The 15,203-nt window shown below is 40.9% G+C and overlaps 1 protein-coding gene across 2 annotated transcripts in view; it reads right to left on the bottom strand.

Moving 5' to 3' along the window:
- Positions 1-3,486: 3,486 nt before the first annotated feature.
- fhl3a (four and a half LIM domains 3a) overlaps positions 3,487-15,203 on the bottom strand; it is a 24,782-nt gene continuing 13,065 nt past the window's right edge. For both annotated transcript variants that reach the window (XM_047598845.1, XM_047598844.1), the window contains 5 exons: positions 8,535-8,707; positions 7,371-7,545; positions 5,655-5,824; positions 5,298-5,484; positions 3,487-4,874 (listed from right to left, as the gene is read on the bottom strand). In XM_047598845.1, the coding sequence (XP_047454801.1) occupies positions 4,723-4,874; positions 5,298-5,484; positions 5,655-5,824; positions 7,371-7,545; positions 8,535-8,690 (840 nt within the window). In that variant the 5' untranslated portion in view covers positions 8,691-8,707 and the 3' untranslated portion in view covers positions 3,487-4,722. The remainder of the gene's footprint in view (positions 4,875-5,297; positions 5,485-5,654; positions 5,825-7,370; positions 7,546-8,534; positions 8,708-15,203) is intronic.

Below are 15,203 nucleotides of genomic sequence, written 5' to 3'. Positions count from 1 at the left end.
AAAAATGCTAAATGATGGTTCAGCTTAATACCTTTTGACTTCATATGAGTTCCCTGGGACTTGGACCACTGAGGCAATAGTGCATCCATTCCAAAACATGTGTTGAAGTGGTTCAATTATCAACAGCAAATGTTGCAGCAGGATGTTTATTTTGTAATCTCGTTTGCTCCAAAGTTCCTGCACGTCCACACAGGCGTGTTCATTTCTGCTTTTGATTTACTCTGTTTGAAATTGGATAACTCTACAGTATGAATAACAGAGGTGTATACAGTAAGAAGTGTGAAAAAGAAAGACAAGAAAGTTGCAAAGAGAGAAAAAAAACTTAACATTCCATTCAATTACACACAGCTTCTTAAAGATTGGTTAACTCGGGAGGTAGGATTTCTATTTCGACTATAAAAATTAATTTATATATTGACACCAGTTACTACTTGAAATGATCAGGCAACCTCATATGATCTTTTCTGATAAAATATGGGTAAATCAGTGCGCATGGATGTCATTAAAGTGATCGAGTCACACAAACAAGAAAGTGTGTGACATGGATTCAGCAGACTATAAACCTCTATCTCACCAGGCATCAGTTCAACCAGGCTCCACTCAGTTTGATGCCAGGCTCAAAGAATGTGATTGGTTTTTGTTCCACAGATAAATGTATTAGCCTTACAACATTAATACCTTATTACCCAACTGTCTAAAAGGGATTTAATTTAATCCCCCCCACAACCCTCTACAGGACACACAGTTAAGGTGGATGTATGAATAAAAATATGTAGACATTAAAACCTCTAGGTTTATGTAAATGCACAGTAGCTGCACAGTAGCTGAAAAAAAAAGATAGCAAAACAGCCATTAGGAATTGTTATAGAGAGACAGAACCATCATTATACTAGTTTGTAAAACTGGCTGCACAACTGTAGCGTTATTTATTTCATATGTATGAAAAACAGAGTTTTTATTAGTGGTTTAAGCTCATGTTACACCATCCTACACTGCTCCATGGCTAACTTTCAGTGGCAGTGTATGTTTATTTGCATGGTGCATGGGCTTGATTGCCTTAATCAGTCACAGATGAGAAGGTGCGAATAAGAAGCATTGCACGAAGAGGCATGCAAGAACTCATTACTTTTTTCCATGGTCTTTTTTTGCTGCGTATGTTTGTCTTTTCATATATATTTTCTAATTACCTCTTTTTCGTTTTTGTAACTTCTGGTGTCTTATCTCCACTTTATGTTGCAACCCATAAGTTGGGTCAAACCCCTAAACACAAGTTACACTGTTCATTTGAGTTGATGAGGAAAGGTAATAGACAGTATATCAGGAAAACTATTAGCATAATTGTTCTTGTATGAAGTGACCTTTAGCAGTGGTGTCTTTGCATTAGGGGCTGGTGGGGCAGGACCCCACTAGAGGATGCTGCTGTGCCGAGGAGGATAGATGACAGTAGCAAAAAAACAAAAAACAAAAAACACTTTACAGTAACGTTAACTGTTAACTGTAATCTATTGTTACCTACTGTCATTTCAGTTCAGCATCAACATTCATTATTTTGACATTTTTGAATTTTTAACATCATCAGTAACAACTGTGACGCCTGACATTAGCTAACATTTGCATCATAATTTAAAGTGATTGAGTGTTTGAAGCACACGTGCACATATTAATTCAGTTCAATTCAGTTTTAATAATTATCTCAAGGTGGTTTACAAAAACGGACCTGAAACCCCAAGAGCAAGCCTCAAGACTATCAGGGTCCCACAGCCTTCCATCTTTGTCCACCTGTTTCGCGGCCTGAAGCCATACATTTCTTCACTTCTTGTCCCTCTCTCTTGAGGGAAACAGAAAAAATCTCTGAGTTTTATCTTTTAAATTGTTGATGAACTATCCACAGTCTTGTACGAATGTAGTTCCCTCTGTCGACATTTTTTGTATCGTTATTGAGTGTGAATATTTTGTTGTGTTTGATGCTGCTTCTCTGTTTCCTTTCATTGGTGCACAGCTGAGATGGAGACTTGCAGTGTTGTCTGTGTGGACTAGTGAACTGCTGTGTGTGACTGTGCATGTACAGCACACACAGGGGCAAAGCGGTATGTTGCATTAACAAACGTAATGTAACATACTGGTAGCTAATTCACGTTTCATTCATTAATTGCATGATGAATCAGGTTGACTACCTGGCTAATGTGTGATTTAGGACTTTACCACTTGAGCAGAAGTTGGAGATAAAATGTTTGGGACCACATCGACCAAAGGGTTTAAACATTTCCCAAGAGGGAAAAGACAAAAATAGGAAATTCAACCAGGAGTGGGTTAAGAGGAAAACTTGGTTAACAGGGAGCTCATCAACGAGACGCTTGGTGAGTCCAACTTATTTTTAATCAAAATTGAATTGATGATGTAGTTTACATATTGTTTTAATTATAATGGAATTTGTGTAATACATAACTGGCGATACATGTGTGGTGGACACAACCTCACGTGGGCTCCCCATGGAGCTGTTACCTGTCTGTGGAGCTAAAATGGCTGCTTGTCTATGGTATATTGTGGGTGGTGACTTTGTATATTGATTGCTGTGTATTGAGTGTGTGCTGTTCATGCCATGAGCTGTGTATTGTATTTTCTATTTTTGTCACATTACTGTGTCGATGTTGAGTATCTGATATAGTGACCCACCAGAATTTCCAAACCAAAATTGCCACCGACCCATCTGATTCAAAGTATTTCATGTCTTTGCTCGCACTAGTAATATGTGTAAAGGATTGACCTGCCTGTAGGGTGCATGTACCGTATGAAACAGTTAACTGTTAACCGACGATGACCCTTCCTGCTAGTAGTCACCTTACTGCCTCTCCTCCTTCTAATAAATCCAAAGTGGGCTGTGTGTGGAGCTGACCCCCACAGTGAAAGTGCCATGGAGCAACTCCATGGAGCAACTCCAGATGTGAACATCCTAACTCTCTTTCTCTCTCCTTTCTGTCTCCCACACTCTTTTCTCTCCCACTTCCACCACCAGCTCACCCGCCCTCCCCCACGCAGCTACAAGTTTTCCATTTCCTTTTTTGGTGAAAAAATCTGAAACAGAGGCAGGGAGGAGGACATTGCACCAATGCCGACAGGAGAGTGTATCTGGAGGTCTGTGTATGTGTGCTTCAACAAGGCAATGAAACAGTCGACTCAGCATAAACAGCAGTGTATGCATGCCGATTCAGAGACACACACACAGATGTTCACTCGCTCCCCCCCTTACTCTGTCTTCATTTCACACACACACACTTCCATTACACATGCATGGATTCTTTCTCTTCCCTTCCCCCTGAATTCACACACGTACACTGATCTTTCCTAGAAAGACATTTTAAATGCACCGAAGGGCTTTTCTCTGGCTTAGACAGTAAACACAAGTCCACAGAAAACCATGAGCTCTTAAACCAGTTAAGGATATTACATTACAACCACAAAGACACACATAAAAACTGCTCAGCAAAGATCAGTCAGTGTGAATTTATTTAATAAAGCCTCAAAAAAATTAAAATTAACCTTTAAGCCATATCACTTAGCATACAGTCATATCAATTGTTTCAATGGCTACCATCTTAACGTGTACATTTGCCAACTCTGACTCACCAGCATCAAAGCTGAAATAAACAAATAAGGTATTTTTTTATATATTTTTTTTTCCACAAACACATTACATATTCATGATGAAAAACAAAACACGAACAGCGTTAACAACAACTTAATTATCGAGGCAAATCATGGCAGATGAAGACATGCAATACACAACAGTAATGCATTTCATTACAGCTTCTACTGGGGTTATAAATGCTGGCTCTTTGCGCAATGATGATAAAATAAAGATTCAATGATTGAAAAAGAGAAATAACATGAAACTTTATGTAAATAAATGTCATTGCAAAGTTCATAAGTGGATACATGACAAACAAAAGTGGTCTGTGTGTCCTGTGCCATGTCTTTGAAATGTGTAATTATGTGCACATTACATGGTAACAACAGTATATCTTACCCAAAGTGCAAATCAACTGTACTGACAACTGAAACTGACTACATTACTGAAAATATAATCAGCATCATCAGTTTTTTAAACTCATTTTAACTTTGACATTTAAATTTATTACAACTGGTCTAATCTTTGCTTTTAACAATAGTTTCATACCTTCTTCTGTGACATGATATACAGAAACTTTTTTTCGAGATGCTAAAGCAAGAAAGGAGAAAAGCAACATTCAAAATGCATAAAACTGCAGTTATAAGAGCATTTAAACAGTAACTAAATCATACTTTTTAAAATACACACAGGTTTCTGTACAGTCTCAGTGTCCTGCATCTTCTCTTCAGAGCCTGACTTCAACCTGAAGTGACATTTTACTTTTTTTTTAAAAATTAAGACATTTTCTGCAAAGTGACAAGTAACAGTATATATTATACAAGGTAAAGCGGTTGTTAAGGCACACAAAAAAAAATTTTTGGTTAGAGGGGAAATCTTTAGGTGGTTCATGCAAACAATGCAGCACCAAACAAGGATTTTGCACTCTATAGCTCCTGGGTGAAAATGACAGTATCATGGGAATCTGATGAACTGATGTCTTTTTATAAAAAATGATCTGAGGCATTTGTAAGCCTATTTTACCTTCCTTGGTAATGACTTGTGGTTCTTGAAAAGCTATAAAAAAGACTGAGTGGAGGCTTTGGTAAGTGACTGTTCTATAGGCTGTTGTGGCAGTCACGGCACAGGATCTTGTCGGCATCAGGGAAAAAGCCGGCGCCCACGAGTGAAACGGAGCACTGGGAGCAGGTGAAACAAGGCTGATGCCACTGGCGTTCTTCAAATGAGATGTACTTTCCTCCTCCGAAACCTGTGACATGCATGACAAAAATGAGAGAGAGTTTATTGGACTAAATTAATCTGTGTCGTGTCTGATTGATCTAGAATCTAGAATCATTCCCATATATGTTTTTAATATATATGGGATTACGATATATCACTGATATATAATATATATATAATATATATATATATATATATATATATATATATATATATATATATATATATATATATATATACATATAATAAAGGTATTTGTTTAATCCAGTAGAATTTCTGTGCCACATTGAAATTAAAAAAGATAGCACTCAATCTAACATACAGCCTACCCAAAGGGTTGCCAATCTTAGAGTCAAGCTTGCAGTGCTTTAGTACTGAAGAGGTGCAATGAAGGATGCACAAATTCATCACAAACCCTTTTTGAATAATTAAGTGAGTGATGAAATCTTGCCTGTGATTGGTTTGCTGCAGGCCTCACACTTCTTGGCATACAGGCTGCCGAAGCACTTGAGGCAGTACGGGCTGTCGTCTCGAGAGGTGAAGTGCTGACCTGCCAGCTGCGTCTTACAGCTGGTGCACACAAAACACTCCCTATGCCACGGCTCATCCCGATAGGTCACGCCACCTTTAGCCAGGGTCTTGAAAAAAAAAAAAGGTCAAAGGTTAAGTGAAGATGCTGATATTTTACTTTTAAAACCCTCTCCTGTGCTGTTGGGCTGCGAGGTATTTGGTGCCACTCATGTCTGTCGTTTTCTTTCCAGTGGAGAAGTTTGCAGTTTTTTTGCAGTTATTTGACTGAGTTACTGACCTTTTTACAGCGCGTACAGCGTGGGGCAAACTTGTCCTCATAGCAGGACACACAGTAGTGCTCATCCTTGTCAGGAATGAAGGACTTGGAGCCAATGGGTTGTTGGCAGCTGTGACAGATGAAGCAGCCCTCGTGCCATGTAGATCCGGCATACTCCAGTTTTCTCGTACCTGAAGCAGTGAAGGGAAAGAAATGTGACGGGAAAAATTAATAAAAGGGCAGGAAGCTGAGTGCTGAGATAATTTTGCTGTTCTTTGGTGGTTTTCTTGAACAAGGAAACAAAACGCCTCATTTGAATTGTATATTAAATTATAACACCGCAGGCTCCGCAATCATCCCCTAAAGGAAAAGCATGATGCCATTTTCCCCTCCACATCTCCAACAATTCCATATTATGTCCCTTGGCTACCACCTGTTTTATTACACTGGTTGGTTTATTCTACAGTGACGTAGTGGTTTATGTGGGGTCGACATTTTGCATTACTGCTTTCTGCAGACCGCTAACGTTTCCCTGCTCCAGGCCGTGTGCTGTGGTGTTCTCTAATCAAAAACTTTCCAGATCCCACGCTCACAGCAATTACTGTGGCTTGAAGGGGACGATATTAGCCATTAGGTGTGTGTATTTGAGAAAGAAAACTAAAAAGGCTGCACAGAAAGAAAGTAGCATTTGTGCAAAATTGCAAACTTAGCACAAACTGGAATCTGCATTTACGTACCTCCATCCTAACACTGCAAATACGTGGAAGCATCTCGCACAGTGCAAATAAATAGTTTCAGACACTGAACAGCGACAACAACAGAACTGTTATCTGCGTCAAAGAATTTTCCAGCGGAGAAAAGAAGAGGACCATTGTTTGTGACTGCACAACAGTGCAACATCTGTTTCATCATCTCTGGCATTTAAGTGGCCTTATCACACTGATCCTCTGAACCAAAGCAAGTCAAGTCAAGTGCAACAAATGTCTTCTTAAGTTTGTCTCAATACTGATCTTATTACAACCTTATTACTATCTAATAACTTTCCAAACTGTTTTACTACTCAAAATTACTCATTTGAGCAACACATTCACTAAACGCTGTATTGCGCATGTGGACGTTATGTAAAGACATGAAGAGAAAAGCTGTACTCTTCCTGGAATTATTTGCACCTTTATGAGGGCTGTGTAATCTGCTGCAGTGGAATACACTGGAATAACTGACTTGCTTATCTCTGGTTTTATCAGCTGGCTGGCAGCCTGCCAGCGCAGGAGATCTGACTCACAAACAAGTCAGGCAAAATGGCAATTATTGTGTCACATTCACCTCTGGGTGCTGCTCAATTGTGGACCACTGGCTTTGTCTCTGTCTCTCCCCCATAATTTTTGTCTTCTTTCCTTACTTGATCTGCTTGATCTCTTATTTTACATGTTTCATTTGTTCCCTGCTTCCTGGAGTTAACCATGCCTCTATTTTCCACAATAATTTGCCAATTTGCATTAGATTCAATTTGCATAGATCACGAACAATAAAATGAGGTGTGTGTGGGTGTGTGTGTGTGTGTGTGTGGGTGGGTGGGTGGGGTACCATGGATATCTCTGAACTAAACTGGTTCAACATTGGACAGTCGAGCGAGAAATCTATGACTCTAGTCTAAGAATATTGGTCGTCAGTAAATCAGAGCAGAAAAATCCGATATTTCTCAACATCTTAGGCAGACTCTTTACAACATCCATTTACCTGGCATGACAATCTTGTCACAGGCTACACACTTGGAGGAGAATTCATTACAGTAGCAATCATTGCAGAGCAGCGCATCATCCTGGCTGGTGAAGGGCTCGTCTGCCAATGAGCGATCACAGCGGAAGCAGCGGAAGCAGTGCTCGTGATAATGTCGGTCTTCATAGAAGAGCTCCTGGCAGCAGAACAAAAGAACACAACAAGGATATTGGAGGTCGTTTAGTGTAGTTAAAAATGTGTCTCGGAAACAAAGTCACATTTGTTATTATGGGTCTCCTCTGAAACATTTCATGTGTTTTATGGTTTGAGGACTGCAGTCTTTTAAAGGAGGATGAATGCAAACATAAACAGGGGTTCATGTTTACAATGGGAACGTAAAGGAGTGCTGGACTGGTCTGGGTCAAACTGACACTTGAAAGGTCTTCATATGCACTAACAAGTACGTGGCAAACACGTATACTTATGTGCATGCTTTTGTTTAAAAAGGCCTTGGTTGGGAGTGGAGTGATTGTCCACAGGGCAGTGAGCCGAGAAAATGTTGGCTTTATTTATCGCTCACCACCCGTGAGGGTGTTGATAACTCACAGGCCTCCTTAGCTAAGCAAACTGCCCAACACTGCAGCATGCCCTATTCTGAGCATATGTCGGCCTTAAATGATCCACTTCACGTTGGTGTTTTTCATTAAGCGAAGATTAAATTTTAACTTGACTGTGGGGAAAAGAGACGTTCTCTCAATCCGAATTTTTACAATGTTAGACAAAATTAGTCTTTTGGTTATGTGGAAATTGCATGCATGATTGCATGTTAAATTAACCTTTACAGTGTCTTTCCACACAGAATATATAGAACACGCCTCATTTACCATGAATTATACATCATTAAAATGACAAAACTCATGTTTTGGCTATCCAAAGCCGCTTCAAAACACTGTTAAAAATGCCTTGAAGCAAACTGAAGTGGTACTTTGACGTGGTTTACTTTTGTTTCAACTGTTAATGGGTTGGGGACAGTGTGGAAAGAGAGGGACCATACTATATGTGGGATTCATCCCAATAAGAAACAATGGAAGTGAATGAATTTTAGAAGAACTTCGAGAAATGTTCTTTTCAGTCCCAATTCCTGTAATTAATTACATGTCCTCCATGTCAAAATAAATGCCTTACCCTTGCATCATGGCCAATCAGTTCTTTGCATTCATCACACGTGTTTGAGAACAGGCTGTCGTAGCAGGGGATGCAGTAGGGGCTGTCATCAGACTGGATGTACTTGCGGCCATACAAGGATTCTTTGCAGTGGTCACAGTCGAATCGGTCAGCCATTGTAATTTCCCGCAAGTCTGTAGCACAGAAAGTAGACACTCACGTCAGCGGTATTTTAAAGAGTAAATGTCAACAAAATGAAATTGCAAGAGATAAGGACAAAAGGAGAGAAGGGAGGACAATAGTGAAGAAAAAGAGGGCGAGCCTTGAAGAATGATTCAGTCACCTCTTCCATCACAGCAGTTGGACACGAGTGTAGATTTTCACTGCCAATATTTATGTTGTAAATACTTTGACTTGTACCAGCAATGGAGCTGAGCTCAAACAAAACACACAATGCAAGTGGGAGCAAGTGGAAAAAGAATGAGAGAGAGAGAAAGGAGTGAGAGTAAAGCAGCGCAAAATGCCTATTAGGTTTTATGGCTGTGTGATTAAAGTGTGGTAGATACAGAGGGTGCGGGCAAAAGAAGGAGCTGTCACTTGCATTCATTCTGTAACTCATAAAACACCCTCCTGTCACTGCCAAGCGCTCCGAACCTGCAAAGAATAACGCGCCACTGTTAACCGAAGAACCTGTGTCGGGACTCAGTGCAATCGGAGCAACATATTCTTGCACATGAATACAACACACCTGTAAATATTCATGAGGCAAGAATCCAGAGCACGGACCACCAACAGATACAAAAACAGCACGACGTGCGTGTGTGTCCCCGTGCGTGTGTCAAAAGCGCAGACGACTCCAGCACAGACAACTCTGTCTGTCTAGCTGTCTGAACATGACCTTTCAAGATAATGATGCAACTGCAGCATGTTCACCTACAGAAACAGAAGCTATGCTGTCTAAGAACATGGTTCAGCTGTGCAGTGTGCCCCTTGATCATGTCTGATCACACATCAAAGTGACAGAATAATGCTGTCAGAGCATTATGGCAACAATATCAGGTTGCCAAAACATTACAGCATGGCTGGAGGAAAGCCCAGTGATAAGTGATACGACCCTCTGGCACGGTGCACTGCTGGCTATTCCTTCCCACCATCCAGCAATAATAATCGTTGCTGATATGATAATCAGTCAAACTTCAAACTGGCCTTGTGCTGCTTGTCTTACACCCCTACAAAAACGTCCACAGATGGAAGAGCGCAACCACAGTACTCATAAAGCATGTAGCAGCCATGTAAATACACACGCACACACACACAGAGAAGGAATAGTATGAACCAAATCACACACAATCCATCATCAAAGAAAACATCAGTCCAGGACTCTCAGGTTTCAACTGTCTCAGCCCTTTCAGCAACAAAAGCTCTTAATGAGTCGAGGTTAGAAAGTCAAGATCCTCACCTCAAGAGCTCACCTGCTCCCAGTCCTCATATGTAACCCAGTGACCGTTTTTCTGACAGTACAGCACTGCTTCCCCAACTGGAGACGCACTTTCGCCACTTTCAATGACCTCAAGTCATCAGTTATAAAGAAAGTGTAAATGCTTGGCAGCCCCGAGACCTTGTATATACACTAGCTCTGGATATATCTCGGATAGAACCTGATTATACACATAATAATATCCACCTGGAAGTTGTGGCAAAGATTCAAATTAAACAGATGTGGCTAAATACTGTATACTGCATAGAGAGGTGCTGAACTTGCAAGATTTTCAGATGGGTTTCTTTACACCTGATGAACCATCTGTCAGAAAATTCAATCCGTCTTGATCATCCCCCGTAACCACAACATCAAGATTAGCTCAACAAAGTGTAGAGCTGAACAGAGCAGGTCGACTAATGTTATCTGCCTGGTAGGTGCAGTATGTGCTGCCTTTGCTTTCCACGTAAGAGAACGAGATGGGGCATGACTCACAGAGCCGGGAAGTCGGCATTATGACGCGTGATGTCAGATTTAATATAATTTAGGCAAATCCTGTGGCTATTTATTGCTCTCCCTAAACCCACATGCATTCAACCATACATCCATGTAAGCAGAGAAGCAGGTAAAGGAACTTTTTAGCCTTGGAGACATCTAAATAAGCCTTGAATGTAGCTTTGGCTAGTTTCCCTCTCTGCCAATGTTTCATTCAAATCAGAGATGTGGGAGTGAGGAAAAAGCAGTCTGGCAGCAATCAGATTAAGACAACTCACTGAAACGCAGATGGGAATGTCACAATCAACTGCAGAAATCCCACCAACTAATACACATTTATTTACAGTATTGGCTGAAGAGCTTGTTTTGACATGCAGGTCTTGTAGTTTTTCCATTTCAAAGACTGACTGCGAAGACCAGCGTTTGCATGGCCGATTCAGAGCCTGAAATGAACCCCTGGTGGCATATACTCTCCCGGAGATGGTCATGACGTCAGTGATCTGACCCCTGGGTTGATGCAGACGTGCACTAAGATGTGATGTGACTAAGGATAAGAGAAGAGAAGAGAAGAGAAGAGAAGAGAAGAGAAGAGAAGAGAAGAGAAGAGAAGAGAAGAGAAGAGAAGAGAAGAGAAGAGAAGAGAAGAGAAGAGAAGAGAAGAGAAGAGAAGAGAAGAGAAGAGAAGTAGGATCTAGGTCACAGTGAACTCCACTCAGCAGGCAAGTTCTCACAGGGCTGTGTATCTACTACTGTATATGTTAGCTTACTGGCAGACATCTCCTTTCTTCATGTCCAATGCCCAGTGACTAAGCACCCCACTCTGGGTTAATAACCTTTCCAAATACCAAAGTTGTGACTGAATTCAGCCCCCTGGGAAAAGTGTGGGCTTTTCTAGGAAATCACCACACAGGGCAATGGCTCAGAAATATTGCTGTTAGTTTAATTATAGTATTGCATCACAAAATAGGGACCTATTTAATATAGACCACAGCGAATCTCACTCTATATCGTTTCAGAGTTACTTTAGCAGAATAAATATAGTATCTGTATATTTCTATATTATAAGTTCTGCACAGTATACCAGATCCTAATGAAACTGTGATCTCTCCTTGAAGGTAAACTTAAGATCTTCAGCCCTGATAATAAAGCTTATTAAAAAACACAAAACTGTCAATTATTCATTCTATACATCTCTTGATTAGTAGGGACTGCACCTTTCACTTGTTTGTTTTTACCCTGGCCTATAAGATAACAGGGGAATGCCAAGGTTTCATTCTACTAGTCATTACAATTCTCCCTGACTGGCGTAAGTAGGTAAAGTTCAGGGTCTTCTGATACAAAACACACCAACAGACAAATGCAAGCAAGAACACTACATGCTGTTGCTGGACAATACAGTCAAGGTTGGTTTCTGAAGAGCTAGCAGATAGCCTGTCTGGTAGCACAGGCAGGCCTGCTAATCCCCAGCACAAACTCTGCTCATGCTCTGGTTAATTCCACATGAACAGTCCATCTAAGCTGCTGGGAACAAATCAGTCAGCTCTCCTTCTTCTCTAAACCATCTATTTTACCAGGCTAGACAAAGCACTTGACAGTGTTATACTAATAGAGGAGATATATCATCCTAATCACTGCACGCTGGCAGCTGTGCAATACACAGGCAAATACACTACCACAAACGACACTTGCATGTAAAGACATTTCAGACGACTCATCCATCTGCCCCTCCATTATCTATAACCACATTATCCCTGTAGAAGGTTGCGAGCTGTTGGAGCCTATCCAAGTTGGCATTGGGCTGGAGGTGGTGTGCACTCTGGACAGGGCTAGCAAGGCGAACACACGGAGAGACAAACTGCCATTCATCAATTAACCTCACATGCATATCTTTGGGCTGTAAGAGTAGGCCAGCGTATCCAGAGGAAACCCACAGCAGCGGCACAAGGAGAGCATCATGCAAACTCCAAATAAAACCGTCCTGTTGACAGAGCTAGCCACTGCACCATCACACTGTCCCACATGTCTTACTACCATAAATAAAAAGAAACATTCTGTCATCCTGTATTTTTAGTTATCAACCTCGTATTAATGTTGTGACCATGTTCTTCTGTTGACGCAGAACAACATGCATTTACTTCCTTTACGATTTAAATACATTTTGTGGTTGCATGATTAGTGTGTGAAGGTCATATCTAAAACCTTAAAAAGCCACAGTGCGGAAGTGGTACAACTGTATCCACCCTGATAAGGCAGCATGTCTAGTGGTGGAAACAGAGTTACAGACTGCCATTGGGGCATTGGCAGCGGAATTTAAAATGGCTTAGTATAAGACCTAGTGGGAAGAGAAACAAAAGTTGTGTCTGTGCTCAAGTACACGGTCTGCAAGCAATATAGAGAAGAAGAACCCATTTCAGTGCCGTTAAGGTCTGTGTTTATAGGCCCATCAAGACTAGTGTGCTTTTACATCCAAGTGGATACTTCAAGAAGTGTGGATTTTACTGTGCATAGTATAGTCTGTAGTCTTTAAAAAGGAGCAGCTACGAACGCCACTTGATCACTATTAACTGGATTTTTTGGCAGCAAATAGACACACCAGAGGAAGCAGCGTGCTGTTTTGCAGGTTGCATTCAAACACACAACTGTTTCCTTTTGTCCCAGAAATAGAGTGATGAAAGAATCAAAACACAAAATCAGACAAGGAAAACTCAGGATAAAGGTGACTCTTGGAGGAAAGTGGAAGAAAATCCAGACTTTAACCCTATTATTGTGAAGTCAGATGAAATTAGAGGAAAAGTGAAACAGCTGCAGCTTGATAAACACATACCATCACACTGCATCCTGTCTGGTGACTTGACATCTTCCAGCCCTTTGGCCAACTTTGAGATGGGGAAAAAGTACAGAACTGGACGCTTAACTATATAATTTTAGGGACTGGTTGAGCATATCAAAAATCAAATACAATATCAAAACTACACTTCAGTACATTTATATCGCAGTCAAGTGGCCACTTCAGGGAAGCATGATGGAGAGGTCTGATCTTATTTATTTCAGAGCCTCATGAGCATGGAAAAATTTCCATTTGGTGACTAATGTAGGCACAGGCATGAAATGACAATGGAGACTTTAATGGTTCATAACTTAAGTTTATGACGCAGTGTCAACGCAGTGTCAGAAGGATTACGTTTGAGTTTTTCTTCAAGCAACTGGCAGCCGAGGTCAGTCCCTTTGGGAGAAGCTTCCAGATGCACATATTATCTGAGACAAGTCACTCTGCAAACTAAATCACATCAACATGACTAATTGTTTTTATGACCTCCCCTGAAAGGGGCCAGAACCGTTAAGGACGTGGTAAAACAACACCAGAAATCTATTTGTTTCAAATTAGTCAAATGTTTGGTGAGCGGTTCCTGTTGGCTTTCGCTGGATCAGATAAATAAAGTCCAGTAATCGAAAGGACACACTGAGGCAATGAATCTTATCACAGGAAGAAGAGGAAATTGCTCATGAAGGAGATAATGCTACAGCTCCCTTCACAGACAAATGTGCTTCTATAAACAAGCCTACATAGGCTGGGGAAATACTAAAAAAAATGAATGCTAAGCAAGAACTTAGTTGAAAGTAGCAAAATAATGTGCTGCCAGTTTAGTCAAACGTCAGGAGGTTTAGTGGAGTTGTGACACTGATTCATGATCCTCATAACATTTAAGGCTTTGCGCAATCTGAGGTCATCAGAGTTTATATCATGGATTGTCACTCTGCAACTGTTGAGATGCTAATGGTGAATAACCAGTGGTGACAGTGTGTGTGTGTGTTGCATTAGAGGGAAACCTGCACCACCCATATTCTCAGTACATTACATAAAAGCATATGCACTGAGAAAAGCACATTAATGAATGAGATGTGGCAGGGTGAGGGGGAGTAGACGGGGGTTTCTGCAGGGGCATTTGAGACTGTTCTTCTGTGGGAGTCTGGGTCAGACTTGACGACAGAGTACAGGCTGCAGGACCAGACACTGGAACACTAACCTGTTATTGTCCATGAGCATTTAAACACCGCCTGGTGTGGAGTGGGAGGTGACAGAAGGCTCAAATCAAAGCCAGTACCATAAACATAAAGGAGGGAAATGACTACCTACAGCAGAAAATGTCACCATGGCCTTTGTAATTTGTCCCTTCTTGGCAACCTTTAATGACCATGCAAGTGCAGGGATATGACTTGATGTCTTTTAATATTAGCCTTCATTCTGTCTGCAGCATTAGAGGAGTGAGGACCAGCTGCCGCGAAAGAAACTGGAGTTATTTGATATATGATTTATGTGATTTCTTACAGGGATTTAAATGAGTACAAAGGATAAACAAAAGCCCATTGCGCTGATGTTCATTTAGCCATACTTATAACAAAAATTTGTCATGATCTGACAGTCACTTGGCAAATGGAGTCTTGAGGAAGTGCTCGCAAAGGAGGACTCCATGTGCACACGGATGGCAAATCTTTAGAAGAATACAGGCAAAAATGCAATCGTCACATATCTCTCCTTTCCAGAGGTCCGTCTCAATCCCAGTGTTCCACAATACTCCACCAACACCAAACAATAACGTTGCAATTACTTTAAATCATACAGTACTGCCCCAACCACCATGAGGGAAAGTTTGGAACTGAAATGAATCTGAATTTATTTTTATACCACTGTGTGTGGACGGCCGAAGGACTACATTTTT

This window comes from Mugil cephalus, chromosome 11, assembly GCF_022458985.1.
Source record: "Mugil cephalus isolate CIBA_MC_2020 chromosome 11, CIBA_Mcephalus_1.1, whole genome shotgun sequence".
Taxonomy (NCBI): Eukaryota; Metazoa; Chordata; class Actinopteri; order Mugiliformes; family Mugilidae; genus Mugil; species Mugil cephalus.
The sequence above is the reverse complement of the archived record's forward strand: the minus strand, read 5'-3'. Positions and strand labels throughout refer to the sequence as shown.